Source organism: Cicer arietinum, chromosome 6 (assembly GCF_000331145.2).
Source record: "Cicer arietinum cultivar CDC Frontier isolate Library 1 chromosome 6, Cicar.CDCFrontier_v2.0, whole genome shotgun sequence".
NCBI lineage: Eukaryota > Viridiplantae > Streptophyta > Magnoliopsida > Fabales > Fabaceae > Cicer > Cicer arietinum.
In genome coordinates this window covers 8,587,285-8,610,192 of record NC_021165.2, presented here as the reverse complement: position 1 = coordinate 8,610,192, position 22,908 = coordinate 8,587,285, and the positions used below count along the sequence as shown (strand labels likewise).

At 25.0% G+C, this 22,908-nt stretch overlaps 2 protein-coding genes across 2 annotated transcripts; one reads left to right on the top strand and one right to left on the bottom strand.

Annotated features, from left to right (window-relative positions):
- Nucleotides 1-5,500: 5,500 nt before the first annotated feature.
- On the bottom strand, nt 5,501-6,406 carry LOC101514049 (basic blue protein-like). The gene is made up of 2 exons (NM_001279028.1): nt 6,164-6,406; nt 5,501-5,947 (listed from the first exon to the last, which is right to left on the bottom strand). Exons 1-2 carry the CDS (start codon nt 6,330-6,332, stop codon nt 5,748-5,750), a joined length of 369 nt encoding a protein of 122 aa, NP_001265957.1. The 5' UTR covers nt 6,333-6,406; the 3' UTR covers nt 5,501-5,747.
- A 9,259-nt stretch (nt 6,407-15,665) lies between these two features.
- Nucleotides 15,666-18,084, top strand: LOC101493109 (uncharacterized). Its single transcript, XM_004504135.1, has 3 exons — nt 15,666-15,705; nt 17,530-17,724; nt 17,840-18,084. Exons 1-3 carry the CDS (start codon nt 15,666-15,668, stop codon nt 18,082-18,084), a joined length of 480 nt encoding a protein of 159 aa, XP_004504192.1.
- The last annotated feature ends 4,824 nt before the right edge of the window (nt 18,085-22,908 follow it).

The window sequence follows — 22,908 nt, the reverse complement described above, 5'->3', positions numbered from 1 at the left end:
GGTAACCACCCTTAAATAGAATAGTATCGGTCTATAGAAATAGAATATTTTTCTTTTTTCATATTCGGTATTTTATTTATACGATATAAGAAATAAAAAAAAAAACAAAAAAAATGCAAGGATCTATGATATATATAATAGAAAAATGTGGAAAAGAAGACAAAAACCTCGGGTTGAAAACTGCACCAGTATATGTATCCATAGTCTGAAATAATTTGAAATTTATGTGCTGATTTTAAAAATTAAATCTTTAATAAAAAGAAATATTAAAAACTCAAAATTATTTATTTTTTTATTTAAATTATAAATAACATAAAAAATTAAAAATAATTATAAAAAGAGTCAAAAACTCAAACCACTAATCAAGTAATATGTATCATGAGTAAGTAATATTTCGTCTCAAAATATAAATATTTAAAAATAAATAAATAAATTGATGTATTTATATAACTCAATTTTGTTTTAATTTTAGTATAGAGTAAAGTAAAAACATATATCTCAAAAACTACATCTTCATATATAGGGGGGTCAAAAAATCAAAAATTGAATTAAATCGTAGAAGTGAATTTACCTGAATTATTTTTGAACTAAATTGATTTATAAAAATTGAGAATCAAAGTGTTTTTTCAAAAATAGTTTATTAATCGAACTGATTTTTAAAATCTAGAACCGAACTGGTTTTCAAGTCGAAAAAACTGAACCGAACTGATTTTTAGTTCGAAAAAATTAAAACCAAATTTGATTTTTAGAAGTAATTAGGGGTAATTATATAAAATTTGACCTATAGGAACAAAAAATTAAGTTAAAACCAGTTGATTTCAGAATAATAAATCGGTTCATCAATTTATAGAACAGTTCAATTCAGTTTTTAGAACTAAAAATCAATGTGATTCAGTTTTTTTAAACTAAAAATCATTTAAATTCGATTTTCAAACCGTTTTAATTCAGAACGAAAGTTTGTTCATTTCTAATCAGATGAATTATATACCGTAGTTCATTTAGATTGATTTATTAAAAATTCATGTAATAGTAAAAGAACAATAACGACATGTCCTTAAATATAATAAGTTATACTCGAAAGGCAAAATTATAAATATAAGTTTATTGTCAAATAATTAAATGCATTAATTATTTTTTTTTACACAAGAAATATTTGTAATTAATTGACTATCTTTTGGTCATTGTTTAATTAAATCATAAATTAAATGACAATTGTGGAACATCAATATACATTATAAACAAATTTAATACATTACGAAATATTTTAATATGAATTAAATTTGAGAAATTTCATAGTACACACTTCAATTCGACATGTACCAGAATGTTTAGTTTTTAAATTAATATTCAAATAAATTTAAAAAAAAATATTTTTTATCCATTTAAAAAATTATAATAACTAAATATTATTTATCAAAAATATCAGAGAAATTAAATTAGTTAATTTTATTATTTATAAAGTATTGAATATTTTATACAATAAAATATAAAAAATTAGTTTAATGTTTATAAACAATTAAATGATATTTTTTATTTGAAATGATCTTTTTTAAAATAAAAAAGTCAACAAATAGTTATTTTAATATGAAAATAATTATTAATTTTTTAGTTTAGAAAACAAATATATATCAAAATACTTTAATTAATGAATGTGCTGCAGAAATTTCCATTAAATTATCATAGACAGGGACAAAGTATTACCAAATAAAAAATATATAGTTAAATTAAACATCTTTCCTACCTGCCAAGGTATGTTTTTCATTTTTTTTAACAAGGCATATTTTTCATATTAAGTACTAAACTAATTAATTTATTTCTTAAATGATTGAACATAAAAAAATATTTTAAAAAAGACTGTTAGCTTTTGTACCCCTCCATTTAAACTTGTACCCCCAATTTGTTAAAAACTCAGTTTTGTCCTTAATAAATTCATTCACGTGAGATGTAAAAAAAAATTACTCCAAAATCTGACACCTTCGTTGAAATTTCAGGTAAGTAATTTTTTACAACTAAATTTCCGGTAGTTATATTTATTACCGGAAATTTGGTCAATGTATTTTCAATACCGGAAATTTCAAAAATTTTGAAAAATCCGGCAGTTAGTTTTTGTTCACCGGAAATTTCGTTTTTTGAAATTTCCAGTAGTTAATCCGAAAATTTCAAAAATCCGGTAGTTATTTTTTTTTTTTTGAATTCCTCACTAACAAAATTCAATAAAAAAAATTATATAAAAAAAAAGTTACACAGTGTACCAGAAATTTAAAAAAGTAATGAAATTTCCGGTAAACAAACCGGAAATTTGAAAAATCCGGTAGTTAAAAATGCATACCGGAAATTTCAAAAAATGAAATTTCCGGGAAGGCATCCGGAAATTTCAAATTTCCGGTATTGATTTTGAACTATCGGATTTTTCAATTTTCCGATGAACCTTCCCGGAAATTTCAAAAATGAAATTTCCGGTAAAAACTTTTTTTCAGAAAAACTCACTTATCCGGATTTTTCAAGTGTGGGGGTACAACTGTTTTGATTTTTTCTTATTTTGACTTTTACTGATTTTTTAAGGTTATTTTGGGTATTTCACTCAAAAAACATTAAATTGGGGGGTACAAGTTTAAATGGGGGGTACAAAAGCTATCAGTCTTTAAAAAACCAACCAAGTGTATCACCGGCCCGGAAGTGCTTCCCCTTGGGCCAGCCCACAGTATTAAATGTCCAACCATTTGTATCCCCAACTGTGTCTGTGGCAGCATAAACCATCTCAGAATGAAGCATTAAAGCATAGTGATAGCATCAGAGCTACTATAACACTGCCTCTTCCCATAGCCATTTTTTTAATGCACAATATAAAAGATTGAGAATTGGGAAAAGAGATTTGTTGCAATAAGAGTTTATTAACTTGTGCATGGTGCTACCCAAAAAAATGTGAATGATCATCCAATCTCTTATTTTTTTTATTGGATTTTATCATCCGGTATTGTAAAATAAACAATATGATTCTAGCTTCAGGTAGTATATTTGTGGATGGAAAAGCAAAACTAGGGGACTGATGAACATTGACAAAAATATGATAAAAATTATACTGGGAATGTTGGAAAGTGTTGGGCCCATTAGCCTAACAAATGATGACCCCCCAATTGCACATCTCATAATAATGTTTTTTTAGAATTTAATTTATATAAAATATCATTATAAAGAATTTATACAGTCTCAATCAATCATAACATTATATTATTGGTAATATTTAACTTTTGTCATGTCTATTTATAAAATCATTCATATAATTAATTATAATTTATCTACTGTGTAAAATTTTTTAGACTGTAAGTGTATAAGTATTAAAAAAAATTATATCCATAATAATGTTTTTAGTTTAATTATTAAAGATGGAAAGATTACACCCCACCTTATAAAAGGCAACAGTAGTGAAAGTCTTCATAGTTAGTGATACGTTAATTTTTCGAAGAATACGTAATTGTCCTAAACTCAATGCACAATTTAGCAAACCTATAAGACCCCTTTGGACACTGAGAAAAAGAAAAGTTGCTACTTGCTAGAGGATTTTCTTAATTAGGACCATTAGTGATCTGAATTTGATTATTGTAGTACGTAACTAGAAAAAAAATTATCCTCCTAATTCCCTCTAGCTTTTTGTTAGTAAAATATTATTTTCTTTATATTACTATCAATCCAACTAAAATGTTAATGGCCTAAACTTTACTAGCTATTTGTTTTATTTTGGATGCTGTCAATTCAAATTATGAGGAAATTTTAGCTCATTGTCCTTAATTTATCTTTTTTGCTTGGGGCTTCGGCCTTTGAAATTGAAACTAAAAAAAATAAATTAAATCATGTGTGAAGACATCAATTTTCGAATTCCCTTGGTTAGTGACTATACATAATTTATTTGTTTAATATCTATATTAGTGGGTATTTCACCTATTTAGCACCAAGCTAAAAGCTAAATAGGTACTTTTATTGTAGAGAAAATTTTAATGATGTTCATATAGAAGAATAGCCATCGAAGCATTTTATCTCTTCACTTTTTGTAAGATCCATACGATAAATTGTGTTGAACTAAATGAATGTTGTTAAAATATAATAATATAAAGTTATTAGTAAAATTTATTTAATCATTTTTTGTGGTGTTGAGTTGAAAGAATCGAGTATTTATTAGATATTAATATTAAAAAATTATTATACAAAGTGATGTGTACATATAAAATCCATTTAAGTATCAAAATGGAGTTGTTTCATTGTCCATTGTGAATAGTCTGAGCCATTTTAATTTTTCAATGGCTATTACTGAGCATGGGTGTTTCTTTCTGCACTCTCAAATTTTTCTCATATATCCACCCTCAGTTCCAAAATTAAACATCCAAAAGATTGAGCACAATTAAATAGATTTTGGATGTAAGCTTTTGAATCACATTTTCTACACATTCAAAATGAAACTTCGAGAATGTATAAATAAAATTGAAAGTAAAGTTTAACATGTTATTATTGGGAGATAATATTTTTTTAAACGGGTGGGTTGGTGAAGGTATAAGAAAAAGTGGGGGCGTGTATAAAGCAACCCCAAAGTAAACAAGTTTTTAGCCCAACTACCACCAGTACCGGGGCCACTCTTCTCGAATGGTTTGTATAATTGGGTACAAACTTTAACAAATTAAAAAATTCTTTCTATCATCTTTTTTTTTTTTTTAATTAAGAAATTATATCACATAAATTATATATGTAAAAGTCGACACAAATCTAAAATAATTTTACATATTATTAAGATATATTAAAATTAACGTCTTATACATATTAAACATCATTAATCTTCATAAATTTCAATAATATATCAAATGATTTTATATTTGTATAAAATTTTACATACATAATTTATATGATATAAATTTTCAAGTTAGAAAAAAAACAAAAAATAAAATTAAAAGAATAGTTTAAAAATAGTACACTGAAAGTGTAAAATTGTTTTATATTGTCGTTTAATCATAATCATTCAATCTACCACATTATATTAAATATTTTTTAAATGTTCTGTCGAACGTGACGAGTTACTATTGATTGTTGATGTAAACTAAATTTACAATAACAATAGACCTCATTTAAATCCTTAAAAAAAATAAAAATGATTAGTACATATTGAGGAGATTTAAAAAGAATCTAAACTCCAAATTTTAAATAGCTAAAACAAGTTTCTCAAATGATTTGAAGTTTTGCCGGTTAACATGTAAAAAACCTACTTCCAAAAATGTGTATGAAAATTACTGCACTTCATTTCTTCATAAATTCTTTTCCCCGAAGATACTATTTCTAATCGAGACGCGCATCAAATATTAAATGGTACCTCTCTTGGTAACATCTACTTCACTTTTTTATTTTATTTTTGACAGGATTGTGAATTTTTTTTGTCAAACTTTCACCTGTTAATTTTAATAAATACTATTCAGCATTATTATTTGAAATAATTTTAAAATAAAATTGACAACATTGTAAATTCAAGTCATATGCCGTTCTCTCAAAACAATTGGGCCGTATTACACAAAAGTATTGTTACAACTTACTACACCCATGATGAATAACATTTACTAACATAAATGGTACACACCACAATTCACACCCACCTTTCCATTTATTGAAAACTTCTACATGATTCACGAAGTGTATAAATTAGAACAGGTACAAGAGGTATGATGAAAGCACATAGATAAAAGCACACAATATTATTATTATAATAATAAAAATCAAACAGCATTGATGGCAATTTTCATTCCAGACTCGCAGTGACCAACATAATTGCAGATGAAATAGTTTTGTCCTCTAGCAAGCCTTATCTGATCTTTTCCTGACCGATACACTTTGGCTCCTCTTGGAGTCTTGCAGCTACCATACCCTGCTTTGCTCACTGCCACCACATTGTGTGCACCCGGACTATAGTTGAATACTTCACAAAAATACCAACCAAATTTTTAGTGACATCATTTTATGTTTTTTTACATGATTCAATATATAAAGTGAGTTACAAACTATATTATGAAATAAATTATGTTTTAAGTACTCTATTAAAGAAGATATATAGTTAGTTAGATATGATAAAAGGAAAGTGGATATAGTTAGAATGAAATTTAGTAAAATCTTTTAGTGATTGAAAGAAACATACCAAGTGTATCACCAGCTTTAAAGTTTTTCCCATTAGGCCAGGCAATAGTGTTAAAGGTCCAACCACCAGCACCTCCAACAGTGTAGATGGCAGCCTGAGCCAACTCAGAGTGAATCACCAAAAAGCAAACTAGTAGAACAACCAATGCACTGCCTCTTCCCAAAGCCATATGGATGTAATTGCTAGAAATTTGTAAAAGGAAATTTTGGGATATGGATGTAATTGAATTTGGAATAATGAGCTATGGTTTTATAATTGAGGAGTGAGTGAAGAGGCCTGCAAGAAATGTAATGTTAATGGGTGGTTGGTTAGCTAGTAAATACCATAGTAGGTCTCATCTGACCAAGTCATTGTGACAAAACTTGTGGGACCCCATTATTTGGATCTCGCGTCTACATACTCGATACATCAATCATCGTTTAATAGATATTAGATTATTTATATTTAACATAAATGCGAATTTATTGAATTGATAGAATTCAAATTAAAACACGTGGGTCTACCAAACTCATTATGTTTCTTAGCATAAAAGCCTAAATTCATGCTCTCAAAGGGGCACAAAATCTGCAAGTCTTCTACCACTTTTTTTTTAGTTGAAGTCTTTTCTACACATTAATTTAACCCGTAATGATTTACGTTTTAAATTATACAAAACAAACTATCATCGTAGTAGTTTAAGATAAATTCTTAACAAGTTTAATTTAGAGAGATTGACATCACATTTCACTTAAAATTTTATAATATTAGATATTAAATTTAATATTTAATTAATTTATAATTAATTTCAAACTAATCATTCACACTTAATTTAATACGATCCACTAAATTATAAATCGTCAATTAATCGAATAATTTTAATTTTCATTATTTATCCCATGACCCTTCATGTTTGAAACATGATAAAATCTAAATAAATTTTTTGTCAAGTTGTAGTTGTTAATTAAGGTCTCAATTAGTGGGTCAAGTTAAACTCCACTAAATATGGCTAAGTTGTAAATTGTCAACCAAAGGATGAACTCTTTTTTACAACTTTCTTGTTTCGTCGACGCACCGCACCACTGCCTAACCCATTTCCTAATGTTGGAAATCAATAACAATACGTTCCAACCTCCCACCATTAAATATTCCTATGAAAACATTGTCCTAAAAGATGGTATAGATTAATTTATGATGGTTGACCTGGACTTTCTACTACTAACACTATCCTTTAGTCCACAATTTGGGCTAGTGTCTCGTAATTACTGTGATTGGGCCCAGAATGCCTCAACGGAAAGAAAAATAAGAGAAACCCATCTCAAACTGTCAGGAAAGGGCACTGACAAAATACTTGTGTATGGTCACACTAATAGGTTGCGTGAGGTTGGCAGTAATATATTTAATTGTTAAATTATGGAGAAAAACTTAAATGTGATTGATATAAAAAACTGAATAATCTTTCAACTGTTGATAGAAAAAATACATAAAGGAATAATTATTTTATCAATATAATTGTTGAAATCTAAATGGTACGACTACTTTTTTTTTCTTCTTTTTTTCTGAAGTTTTAAACAAAAACAAATTATACTTTCTCGTATATAATTTTCATAATAAATTTTGAATAATATATTATAACTTCACATTTTTATCTTTAAAATATTCAAGAGTTATGTTAAAAAATCAAAATACATTTATCTTTTAATTAATTATTAATTTCATGAATGACATTCTTTTAGTTGTACAATAAATAATTTTTATTCTTAGTTGTTTAACTATTTAATATAGCAACAAATTATCATGAACGATATATCTTTTAGATTTTACTCTCATTGTGATACAAAAATATCAACGATTCAATTAAGTTAACTATTTAACGGAATAATAATTAAATAACTAAAAGATAAAGATAAAAACCTTTCATTTGATAGAATTATCCAACACATCAAGATTCATTAAAAAACAACAAATATGTTCATTAATTATGTAATACTTAATAACAATTGACGTTATTATATAATAATACTTAAAAAAAAAATACTTTATTACAATAACATTTAATCTAAAATATTTGATTCATTGTTCCATGTAGTATAATTTTTCACTAACATCATATAATTTTTCATTATCTCCCATTTCAGTCTCACAATCGCTCAAACTCCATCTACTCCACTGATCACCACAAATCCATTTCAACATCACTTCATCCATTTCCTTCAAACCAATCGGAATATGAGAAACATTTATTTCTCCAAATTCAATCAACCAAAATTTTTAAGATTTTAGCAATAGATTTGCATAACAAAATGTGCGAATCAATTTTGAAAATAATGCATGAGTTGTTGATAAATTTAAATAACTATAACTATTATAGTTATAACAACAACCAAAAAAGTTGAGGATCGAGAATGAGAGAGGAAGTTAACGTGTGTGTAATGTATCATAAGCATTCATGGAATGTCATAATAGATCAATTAAATGAAGTAGCATACAATGCGCAATATGACTCATGGGTAGGTTATTCCAACTTCTACAAACATAACCACTTTTGACATCCAACTTGTTTATACAATTTTTCTATAAAAAGTAATTTCAAATGGTTCCATTATACTATAATTAAATGTTTTTCCGTTTAGGTTTACTATTATTCCCTCTCATTTATTTATTATACCAAAATTAATCATTACCAATTCCGCATCCGCAACTCTAGTACTACCTTTGCCCTTGTTTGTGCGCCCGTTAGGATGACTTTTTAATATTCATACTCACATCCAACACGAATGATTTCTACGCCTCACTCCCACTCCAAGAATTAAAATTTATTTATTTTATAGCATAAAAAATTAATAATTAGACTAAATAGTAACATTTAACACAAGTTCTAAAATTCCAGTAACCAAAATAATAAAGTTATAATATCTTAAAATTAGTTTAAAAATCTTACAAGTCGCAATATTTTCATAATCTTCAAGTTCTTTAGAAGTGAAAATATCAATTATAACAAAAGTTCTAAATCAACAAACGAACTAATTCATCAAAACAACAAAAAGTTTCACATAAACATTTTCTAACTATCATCTTCATCTTCAAGGCAGGAGTTAGAAAGTGAAGTAACACCGTTGATCAATAATTCACTTATATTAAAAAATAAGGGTTAAATATTAACATTTAACATGAAAAATTTAAATCAAATACTTTAGAGAATAAAATACATTCATCGTCAGACTCCATTTTATCGAGTAAAATAACACTTTCATTGTTCACTTCAGAATTCAAATCACCTGTCGATATCAATCTAGTACAATATAAACAATGATAATTTAAGATATACAAAATTATTATCTATTTCAAAGATATTCAAATTTAAATGAAGAATTTAAATAAATAAAAAAATATGAGTCTTCTCAACATACATCAAGGCCTCTAAAGTAGTCCGATGAAGTCAACGTTGATAAGAAACAAGAATTGTCAATACATCATTTGCAATGGCTTGAAGCGTTGGATACTTAACACCATTCAACTTCCACCACAACAAATTATCAAACTTAACTTGGTCATTAACATCATTCTCATACAATTTAATATATTCAAGCAACTCTATTTTGTACCTATGATCCAAAACAACAACAACTCATATTATTTCATAAACCACATTCCAATATATTTCAAATTTTTCCAACATGCTCTATGACATGTATTTTATCAATGCATCATAGGATTTCATCCACTAATTTATTGCAATTTTGATCATACAAATCTTAGAAAAATATTGATTGGATATTTAGTGCCAGAAAACACTTAATTGATAGAATTGAACAATTTTAATTTTCCACAAATATCTTTTGCAAATTTTCAATGCAAACTTGTAGCCAAACAAGTGTATTGGGATTCACGTTGTCTTAATCGACTAAATACATACAAAATGGAAACATCAAACATCTTGTAAGTTGAATTCCATTGAATCGAACAATCTAAAACCAAATTCTTAGTACAAGAGATTTGTAATTGTTTGGCAGTCTCCTCGAACTTTTCTGTCCTTTTAAGTATTGTAGTCCAATATGCAACACTATTTTGAATCCTCTCCACTCAATCTTTCACAACTACTAACTCTTCTTTTATTATAAAATTAAGTATATGTGTGCAACAACGTGTGTGAAGTAAAACTTCATCATTTAACAATGTATCCAATTGCAATTTATCTTTAATTTTATCAATTATTGCATCATTAGTGTTACAATTATCTAAAGTGATAGTGAGCAATTGTGTATCAATGTTTTAATCCATCAAACATTCAACGAATGAATTACAAAGTTTTTCACTTGTATGAGGGGCAAGAATATAAATAAATCTAACATAATAAGATTCATATTCAATTACTAATATAGATAATATTCAATCAAACTAGTATTAGAAGAAATTATAATTACCTCAAAATTTAACTTTGTAAATCTTAATTTTCATCAATGTAATGAGAAATGACAACTATATACCCTTTTTTTATTGTCCGTAATCCACATGTCAAAAGTAATGGCCACTCTTTATGGGAGAATTTCTAACAACTTCAAAATTGTGGTTCTTTCAACTTCGTGCACTTTGAATATCTCTATTTTTTTATTATAGTATTTCTACAAGGAACTTGAAATAATGGTTGGATAGAGGTTGAATATATTTTTTTTATAGTATATCCTAAAATCAATATGTTCCACTATTGAGAGTGAATATTCATGCAAAATAATTGCATGTGCAAGCTCTTTCTTAGCATTTTCAGCATTATAATTTTCAGTCTCCAACTCCTTTTTACCTTGCAAGACCTTAACTGTAAGAAAAGTTTGTCCGTTATTCTTTCTCATGGTAGCCAAACGTGAAGTACATATTTTCATATGTCCGCGCAAGTGTGACGTCTCATCTCTTGCTCTCCTACGAAGCAATTTCTTACGATAATTACATTTAAATTTATCATGTCCATCAACTTTGACCTTTGTAAAATGATCTCATACAATATTTTAAGCCTATTGAAACGATATTCGGTTATTTCATTCGTCATATTATCATTTGTCTCATCATGAGGTGTTTGAGCGGTTTCATTTGGTGTGGAAACATTAATTAATAGATTACAACTTTTATTCATAGTTGGTTGATGTGAACTTTCTTTTGAAATAAGTTGACATGGTAATGGTTGATATGGATCATCAATTTCTACTTATATATTACGTAAAGTTGCACATAAAAGCAAATTAAATTCATGAATTCGTAAAAAGTTTTGTTAATAGTATAAATAAAAACCGATTTAGATTATTCATCCATCACCTCATTAATTATCATACATCCAAAAGAACTATATTTTTATTATTATAATTTTTAAACACAGATTTAGAACTAACAAATTAATTAAATTTAAATCATAATAAATAGAGAATCAAAAACAAGTTTAACCAAGAAAAACATTATTATTATAAACTTAAATCATTAAAAATAAATCAAAAATCATAATAAACCAAAATTAATAAAGAATCATAATAAACCAAAATTATTATAAATAAAAAATATAAACCAAATCAAAATATACAAAAGAACTATATTTAAATTATTTTAATTTCTAAAAATAGATTTTGCACTAACAAATTAATCGGATATAAACCATAATAAATCAAGAATCACAAACAAATTTAATCAAGAAAAATATTATTATTATAAACCATAATCATTAAGAATAAACTAAAATTAATCAAAAATTAATCTATGCATGGTTGTAAGAAGTATAGAAAAGGAGTTTCTTATTACAGGAGATTTTACAATAAATAATATATGGCCGTTACAGTAAATTAATTTATGGTTGTAATCTAAGGTTGTTTAGAAGACTCACTAGAGAGCTAAATATTTCAAATAAATAATTAATATTGTAATACTTTCATCTAACTCTGCATAGTTTAATTTCAATTTATAACATATCCTCTTAGCATGTATGTTTAGCTTATGATTTTTGTTTGCACTAAATAGGTGAAGATTCATAGGAAAGAATCCTACTTGAACAAAGCCACTCGTTTAATGGTTACAAATCACAATTAAACCAAAATAAATTAATTGATTAAACAAGAATCACAAATATACAACCATATTAACTAACACAAATAGAGAAAGTGACAAGAATCACAAACATACAAACAAAAATCACAAACAATAAGCAAGAATCATAAATAGATTAAGCAAGAATAAGAAGAAGGGGGATTGATAAAATTAAGATTTTGTTATTATTTTAAAAGATATAAAGATATTTAAGTAAATGTATCTGTGTCGGTAGATATTGGGAGGATTTGAACAAACCCGCATCCAATAGAAATGATTTTTCTCCATTAAATATGGGGCGATTCGGGTGGGTTCGAATTCAACTATCATGCCTAAACTGGACTAGTTCAATTGATTTTTTCGGATCCATAACTACAAGTTAATGTAATATCAAATAATTTATTACAATTTTTCAAAAAATAAATAAGGAATTAATTTTTACGATAGTCTCTCTAAAAAAATTCTTCAAACAATAATCACTCAAATATTTTATGCCAACAATTTTGATCTCTATTTTAAAATTAGCTCATGGGTATTGTTTAAATTTTGATTGATTTTTTATATACATATTTAGAATATTATAAGAATTTCCCTTACAAAAGTTTAGAAATTTTTAACAATTGATGACATAAATATGAATTTTTAATTGTATAAATTATTATTTAATTCTTCCTTCGGTAAAAAATTCTAAATTTTTGTGGGATAAATTTTTATAATATTTTAAACATGCATATAAAAAAAACATATTTACTCAAAACATTTGAAGATATAGATGAATTGATTTTAAAAGAAGGACTGCAATTGTTGACATAAATATTTTGAAGGATATTGTTTGAAGAAAAATTTTAAATGATCTAAAAATAAAAATGATATATTTACGGGGGTCAAAAACTTATTTAACAAAAAAATATAACTGTTGAGTAAACATGTATTTTGTAATGAATTTTTACAAGCATATTTACAATAATATAAAAAAATCCATAAAAATAAACTAAAAATTCAATTTCTAAGTCTATATTTTGGTTACTTTTATCTTGAGTATTTTGAATTTAAAAAATTCTAAATTTTATAGATGAACTTTTTAAATATTCTGAATTAAAAAAATTTTAAAGTTGAAATACAATTAAATATGTTTTATTTTAGCAGAGACTAAAATTGTTTGCTGGATAATTTTATAAAGACTAAAAATTATATTTTTATTTTGCACAAACTAAAATTAAAATATTACCAGAAACATTTTTAACCATATTTCATAAATATAAATAAAATATAATATCATATTAAGTTAGATTCTTTAAAATATCATATTAAACATCAAAATATAATTTTCTTTCTTATTTATCTATTAGTAACCTGTTAGATATGTCAAATTATTATTAATTAAAAATATTAATATAAAATAAATATTTAATTAGACTAAAATGTTGTATGTCGTATGTATAAAATCTATTTGATCATGTTTAAACAAAATAAACCTACAACATGTAATATACTTACACTTTGACTTTTTTGACAATTCAAATTTAGGTTTGCAAAGCTTTTATTTATTCTCACTCCAAATGACAACATTTAAACAAAACACATTGGAAGGAGTGAATGCTATTTTTTTTCCAAAAAGACCTTAAACACTCATTAAATGAATTCCACTTTTTTCAATATTTAAAAGTAAAATAAAAAAAAATCCACTTTTTTTGAATAAAGCCTATTGCATAGTGAAAACTGATTTCTAGGTATTATAAATTCGCAATTTAATAGGGGTATAAATGTGTAGTATAATTCTTATATTCATTTTGACATAGAAAAACCTAATTTTCTCCTAGAAATAAGGAGTAACTATTCAATAACTTTTGAAAAATGTTGTAATATATATTTCATTATTTTATGTTTTTGATTTTGAGTTTAATTATCACAAATTGTCAATATAAAAAAATTTATATCATTAATACATCACTATAAAAATAATTATGATAAAATTCAAATATCTTTAGCAACCTCACAATATATATTAATAATACTCAACTTTTTTATTTTCGACCAACAAAAATATAAATAATTAAAGAGGATAAGGTATACCACAACTTATACATGAGAAACTCTTGTGTGTGGCCATAAGATTTTGGACATAATATTTGAACATACTCACAACAATAAAAAGCAGAAAGAAAAAATAATTAAATAATAAATCTATTTCAAATAATTAAATAATATGTATTTTTATGTATGTATGCAAGCATAATACCACTCAAATATTTTCCTTAGTACACAAGAAAACTATAAGAGGAGGAAAACTACAAAACAAAAGACAATCCAACCTAATAAGAAAGGTTACTCATTTTCTTTTTGTCAAATAACATAGCATTTAGATTGATGCACTTTAAATATAGAAAAGTGAATAATTTCAAATTCGAATAATTTTAAATTCGAATTTAATCTCTTATATATATTGATGTCCCTACCAACTATATCAATAGAGTTGGACTTAAGAGAATAACTCGTTTTCTACTAATGAAGATTGAAACTCATTAATTATTTACAAAACTAAATTTTCGAATTGAATGACTTTCTTTCCACTTAATATTTTTGTAAGCCTCCACTGAAAAATATAAAATTGTAATCCAAAATTAATGGCTGCTATACACCATTAAAACTTGTAGTAAATGTTATCACTACGGTGCCAAGTCTTTATAAATGTAAAATGGAATTTATATGTATAATTCCTTTATTAACTATGAATTTCTGTCCAAAAATATTAAATAGACTTACAATAATTATGGCATGTTTCAAGGTGATAGCATCACTTTTTTGTTTGTATAGATTATTGAGATAGAAATTTATAGTCTGTTTGCGAGTTATTTTTTAAAAATTTCGGAGAGCTAAGTTAATATTTTAATTTATATGTGATATGTTAAAAATAATTAAAAGAATAATATAATAATTATATACTCATGTATTATGTTATTCTTTTAAAATGTTAAATATATATATATATATATATATATATATATATATATATGTAAAAGAGTTAAATTTTGACTGTATAATGATATATGAATGATCATGATTAAGAATTATCTAATTGACACATTATCATTTAAAAAAATTACAGCAAATTTTCTTTTAATTTTGACCATATATGATCAATATTTAACTCTTTCACTATTCCATTTGTAAAAAACTTATTTCATTATATATATATATATATACAAGTTACTTCCAAGTGATACCATTGTGAAAACTACTTCAATAGAAGAGCTGAGTAAAAATAATCTGCCACCAATAGAGAAACAAAAAAAAGTAAGAAAGGTATGAAATTTTGATGTATTTTTGTTACTTAAAATTGTTGACTGATTTTATTTTTTTGTTAACCCACTATATATAGTTGATACTTGTGAAATCTGAAACATTGTTTTTCATTGGCTCATGTATTAATGAAATTTAAAATTTTGATATAGTCGAAGAAAAAGAAATGGCGAAAAAGGGTCCATGCTCGCATTGCGGAATAGTCTGTAAGTCTCCTTGTACTCATAACATTTATTTGTTTGATTTTAATTAGTATTTCCTCAAACCCCTTTACTTCCCCTGTCTAAATCAATTAAATCAATCCTACGCTATATCTTTGTTACTTTGAGGTTTTTGTTATATTATATTAACCTACGGTTTGACAATTCTCATTTATAATTAAACACAAATAAATGAGAATTGAACGAGTATTTATAGTTGGAAAATAAATAATCAACAAAATGTTGAAAAATAAATGTTAATTATAACTTGGATTTCTTTACTTTTTTTTTATAACAGAAATTTAGGACTAGGAGATTGTGAAAGCATTTATTGATCATTTACAAATCAACTTATGTTTGTATTCCTTCAATGACATTAACGGGAATAAAAATCGCAATTCATCATATTTAATTTTTTTTTTTTTACCACTAGATCCATCCATAAGATTTATATCTTATATTTCTAGAACATTAATTATTCTAAATCAAAAATTCAATCTTAAGTTAAAACTATCAAAGTTTGAAAAAGTATTAATTATTTGACTTTAGCTTTAAAAGATAAAAATAAAAAATAAACTGTAAGACTTAAAATATTTGTTTTTGTCTCGTTATAAGTGTCGTAATAAATAGTATTACATAAATAATGGATAGGGTAAAAATGAAAGAAAGAGACATCAGTCTATAACGATAATACAACATTGATTATATTTTTCCTTTTGACACCTATCTTTACACTAGTATTGCAGTCATCGGTGTTAAAAGCTCATATTTAGCTTCGGATATGGAACAATTTTTGTTGGGGAGTGTAGGGGCACACATGAATAACAATGAGTCAAATCTTCTAGAATTATAAAAGACTTTGTCACTACATCTCCACTCAAAACTATAAGATATTAGGTATATGAGTCACATTTATTATCTATCCAACATTTAGCTCATCTCCACTCAAAATATTAAGGTATTAGATATATGAGTCAAATCGCTTATTTATCCAACATTTAGTCCATTATAGTCGAAGTGGAACTTAACTCAAGTATGAGTCTTTCAGATCCTATTCTTGCACCACCATTATTACCAATGAGGCATGTCTCATAACTACATTGTCAAAAAGACTTTTGATACAAGGATCCAATATCAGGATACCAGTTGTTGGAGGAGAGTCCTAACGAGTTAAATGCTTCAAGATCACAAAAAACTTTGATACCACATATCTACTCAAAACCTTAAGACATTATGTATTACCTCTCTTATATATTAAATATTTAACTCATCTATAATCGATGTATAATTTAACCACTTATATTTAAATTAAACAGATTTTGCTAACATATTTTACACCGGTTTTAATCCGGTGTTAAATAAACACAAATTTAACTCCAATTTTAAGTATAAAACAAGTATTACATACGTACATATTTTTTATTTACATTAAAAATTAAATGAAGTTAACTGATATTCTTAATTAACTAGTATACATTTAGTTTTTGCTTTAATAAACACATGCCCAAATCACTGTGTATCTTAGTATCTATATGTATATATGCCGGCACGATAAACTCCCCTATGAATAATAAATCATAAACTATATTTTTTAGAGAATTTAATTAAATGCACAATCTAGAGTTACACAAACATCCAATATTAGAGCTGGCCATTTAAATATTTGTCTAAACAATATAGAAAATAATATTATTACAATAAAATAAACTATTTTATAGTGTGAGTATACTTTTTGTGATAAAATGTTGGACCCTTATTATTAATATAATAAAATTGAAAACAAACATTTATATATTTTGTCAAAACATTTTCTAACACAATTTGATGAAGCTGCTCCACATTGGCGTCAAGGACCAGAAGAGAAGCCAGTGTTGTGCAATGCATGTGGAATAAGATTTAAACATTGGGGAAACCTTCATAACTATACTCCAAAACATTGTGTGCCAAATAACCTTAATAATCACAAACTTGTGAAAGATAACGGAAATACTTCAAGCAATGTTCCAGATGAGGATTCAGATAATGGTAAATTAGTAATTATCCATAATATATTTTTTTTGAATGAGCTTTTGTTTTTTATACGGGATTCTTATTTATTTTTGTAACAGTTAATAAAGTGAATTTGAATTTAATTTCATAGGTGGAAAAAATTCATCAAATTCATGGATATATTCAAAGAGACGTTCACAAAAGGGATATAAGAAGATGACACCAATCCAGAAGTTTCAAAAACAACTTTTTGATGAGTGGAGATATCATGGGAAAGCAAAAGAGGAAGATGTTTTATTGTTCCAAAACATGAACAACTTCATACCTTCAAATGAAATTGGCCTTGGAGCAATTCTTCTTAAGCCAACAGAAGATGCTAGTTCTACATCTCGTTGATGTGTGTGTACTTCATTAATTAGTACAAATGTGTCTTGTGAATCTTTATAATAAGTACTCTCTAAGTGTCACCTACCTTTGTTTTTGTTTTTTGTTTTTTAATATATTGGAGTTTTTTTAATTCAAACATTGGTGTATTCAGTTAACAATGACTTGTACGAGAGAATCTTAATTTAAATGTTAATTGAAATAATTATAAATCAATTTCAATTTACTAAGATCCTATTTTCTTAAGAAACGGTGAACTAAAACCAAAATAAAAATGTCTTATGGAATATATTTGTCCCTATAGTTAGATTGTGTTTTATGTGATTATTAGCATCAAGTACCAAATATATGATTGCAATTATAAAGTGTAAATGATTATTATATTTCATTTCAAATGCTATAACTGCCTTATATATATAATTTCAATTTTCAATTGAAATTGAGTAATTTGATTTAAGCGCTGTGTTTGTTTTGTTTAGATTAAAATATAGATTAAATATATCATTTGTGGTTTTCCTTAACTTAATTTCAATTAACGTTTTAGTCATTTATATTTTTTATTTATTTGATCATTTATTGTAATTTTAAGTGATAATTTGATATTTTATATTTTAAAATGTTATCAATGTTATTCTTTTTTTTACAAAAATTAAAAAAAATTATCAAAATTTTTAAACAAAACCCATAAAATTAATTATATTCTTCAATATAATACAAATTTTATCAAATTCGTAACTCAAATATTCAAATAAACTCATATTTTTATTCTTTATTTGATGTTGTTAGAGATGAAAATATGAGTTTATTTAAAAATTTAAGTTATGATTGCATTATATTGAGGATGATAATTAATTTTATGGGTTTTGTTTAAAAATTTTGATGAATTTTTTTTTTTAAAAAAAAGATAACATTGTTGACATTTTAAAACACAAAAGATTAAATTGTCACTTAAAATTAAAATGAATGACAAAATTGGAAAGAAAAAAAAATAAAGCATTAAAACATTAATTAAAATTAAGTTAAAAGACCACAAGTGATATTTAGCATAAAATATAAGTAATTATCATTAGAGATTATTTTTAAATATTTGTATGTGAAACATAAATATGTTTGTATTAATTTGTTTAGGAGATTAAAAAAATGCAATGTTAGTATCAAATTATTTTATACTGTCACATAAATAAATAAAATTGATCAAAGAGAAATTATGCAATTATTTAATATGTTTGTGAATTATCGATCTTATCAATATAAAATAACTTTTCGTTGATAATGTACAATGTTTAATCTCATTGTTTATATATAATTGTGGAAATCAATTTTCTAATCATCTCTCACACTTACCATTAAAATAAAATATTTTTTCCTGAATAAAAATAAAATAATTTTAGAAATAGAGGACTCACTCTCCCCACCTTTTTAGAATCCCTCTCGCTGCACCAATTTAAGTCATTTTTCTTTCATGGGTCTTGCATTTGAATGAATGACTCTCAACTTGAGTTATTAACGAGTGCTTTAAAGAATGTATATATATATATATATATATATTTTTTTTGAAAACTCAAATTTTAAACTTCAAAAAAGATTAAATATACAAATTCCAATAATTATTTTTATATTTGATTTTTTTTAATATGTGCCAATAACATACTTATTAGCATTTTTCTTAAACTTCTTGTAAGCCAACATTAATGGCTACAACTTGTTATAAATGTTACCACATTACGTTTCCAAACCTTTTTATTTTTATTTTTTTGGAAATAATTCAAGCCTTTTTATAAATGTAAAATGTTATGTAGTTCATTAATTAAATTAATTATGTCACAATAAAATAAACTTTAAGTTCTCCATACCAAGACGACCGAGAATATGCCAAATGGTGGATTTAGCCCCTAATAAAAAAAATTGGTACAATATTAAGCTCCTGGTATATTATTTATGGGTTAAAGTATTTGTTGTATCCCTTTTATTTTATAAAGATAAAATGGTAAATAAATTTGTTCATAATTGTGAGATTTCAGATTTTAATGTGAGAGTTGATATTCAATTTAATAATTTTGATATTTGTCAATTGAATTAAATCTGGTAGATTACTTATGATTTATTGATTTATTGATTGAAGTTTATGCATATATATTTTCAAAGATAACTGAAACTCTTTTGTACGTATATGATATACATATTAGAAAAAAAAATATATTACATATCACATATATGCCTTACAAATTGTCTATCTAAATCATATATATGCAATATAAAGAAGAGAAAAAGCTAAGTTGACAAAGTGAGAAAAAACTCACACGAAGAAAGGTATGAGAATTATGGAATTATATATTGCTTTGCATTTATCTAATTATTCATTAATTGTCCATTGAAATTTGTTTTTGTTCATCATCTCTATGTATACCTGCAACTTGAATTCCAAAACATAGTTTTTGAGTGTACTATTGTGAATTTCATTTCAAGGTTTTAATTTGGGGAGCTAATCAGTAATTGATTGAAATTTATAAATATTTTTGAAGCAGCCTATGTTATGTTAATCTTGTGTTATAATTAGAATTTATAATTTAATTTGAAGCTAGTGGAAGAAAAGGAAATTAGAAGCAGATATGGGGAGAAGAGGGCCATGCTTCCACTGTGGAATAAATTGTAAGTCTCCTTCTTGTTGTTTGGACATTTGTTTGATTTTATTCCTTCCCCAAGCCCTTGAGTTTCTTTCCCCTAGTCTAACTCAATTAATTGAATATATATATAATTAATTGAATATATATTAAATTTTGACATTTTTTTTTAATTTTTAAAAATAAATAGATGACAAAAAATAATAGTGCTTTGACAACTTAAATTATAATTTAATTAAACAATAGATGACATTTATGAGATGACAACAACTTCTTGAAATATTGAAATAAAACATATTCAAAACAAATACCATGCTTCTTTATTATAAAAAGACAAATAATCATTATTTCTGTCAAAAAGATATTATTCTGTAAGGATATATTAGTAAATATATACTTAAAATAATTAGGCCATTACTTTTATTACCTTTAAATTGACATTTTTTAAATAATTTTTGAATTAATATATTTTCTAGCCCCTATTAAATACACTTTATTTATTAAATTTAGTCATATAAAATATTCATCACTATCATATATATATATATATATATTGGGGTCTCTAATATGAAACAAAATAAAATTTCTATTGGCGAACCTCTTGAATTTTACTCGTTGCCGATAAGTTAGCATACCTTTATTTTTATTTAATTCATTTATATAATATAGCATTTTCTTATTTAGTTTATTTATATAATATGACATTTTAAAAGGAAAAGTATATTAACTTGCTATATGCAGTATGTAAAATTCAAAAGATTCAACTATAGACATTTGTTACTACCAATTTAAGAATATAATACACTAATAAAAGTTTAAATTTGTCCTCACTTAATTTTATACTATTAATTTATTTGAAGACAAATAAGTAATTGTATTCTATTAAAAAATATTCCATTCAATATAACTCCTACTTTTCATATTTTTCAAAACTTTCACATTTTTCAATTAAACAAGTGTAATCAAGTCGGTTAGATTCGATAGTTTAGAAGAAAAAAAATTAATTAAAAATTTGTAATTTGATTTAGTTCTATTTTTGTAATATTATTTTATGAAATTTAAACAAAACTAATTTTTATATAATCATATATGAAACAATTATTTGTCATTGATTAATTAATTTAAAAATTATTTTTCACAAATCTATTAATTAAAATAGAACTTTGTATTGCATTAGTAGTGAGTTTTTTTAACTATCTTTGGGATAAAAAATTGAAGAAAATCTTAAGACAATAATTATAATTTATTATATAAATTATATATGAAACAAATATTGTACAATTAGTTAAAACATTATCTTGCATTAGTTAATTAGTTAAAAAAATGTAATTTATTAATAGCATGTTTCTTTATAATCTTCTAGATAAAAAATAAAAGAAAATTACAATAAAAATTAAAGATTATAGTGTATTGTATGATATGTAGTTGACAAATATTTGTCATTAACAAATTAAATTAAAATCAACCTTTCACCGATCAATTAGTTAAAATAGAAAACTACATTTCATTATTATTGTATCATTGAATTTCTTCTACATAAAATTTTGAAGAATGATATAACACGTTAATTATAATTTTTTACAAAAGTTATATGTGGAACAAATATTTTTTATGAATCAATTGGTTAAAAAAGAAGTATATGTTATTTTATTGGTAGTGTTTATTGTAAAAGTCCGACCCTCCAGCGATATCTGTATTGTTATCTCACGATCTTCTCTCCCCCTCTTTCCTATCGGTGGAAATTAGCGAATTTTTGTTTTTTACAAAAATCGAACTCGGTATCTAGGAATAAGCACCGCCACATATATTTTTCCTGAGAATCGAATTCGATACCTAGAGATAAGTATTGTCATCCATTTTTTCCCTAGTACTGTTACATTTATCTTGAATATATCCTAGATAAAAATTTGAAGAAAATTATAAAACAAATTTTGATTTGCAATATAAATCATATATTGAACAAACTTTCATCATTGCTCAAATATTTGCAAATTTAGAAAATGAGTTTAAGTTTTATACTTAATAAAACTTATTTTCAGTATATATATATATGGAACATATCAAATGAGAGGTAAAAGAGTTAAATCTTGACTATAGTTATAATTAAGAGTTATTTTAATGTCACATAATCACTTAAAAAAGTTACATGATTTTTTCTTTTAATCTTGATTATTCATGTATTATATTTGTATAAACTTTGATGATATTCTATCTA

Excerpts from the sequence above, each read along its gene's own strand:
- LOC101514049 (NM_001279028.1), bottom strand. The coding sequence starts at position 6,332 with ATGGCTTTGGGAAGAGGCAGTGCATTGGTTGTTCTACTAGTTTGCTTT. Across the intron at positions 5,948-6,163 it reads TAAAGCTGGTGATACACTTG|TATTCAACTATAGTCCGGGT; the intron begins GTATGTTTCTTT and ends ATTTTTGTGAAG.
- LOC101493109 (XM_004504135.1), top strand. The coding sequence starts at position 15,666 with ATGGCGAAAAAGGGTCCATGCTCGCATTGCGGAATAGTCT. Across the intron at positions 15,706-17,529 it reads CTCGCATTGCGGAATAGTCT|CTGCTCCACATTGGCGTCAA; the intron begins GTAAGTCTCCTT and ends AATTTGATGAAG. Across the intron at positions 17,725-17,839 it reads AGATGAGGATTCAGATAATG|GTGGAAAAAATTCATCAAAT; the intron begins GTAAATTAGTAA and ends TTAATTTCATAG.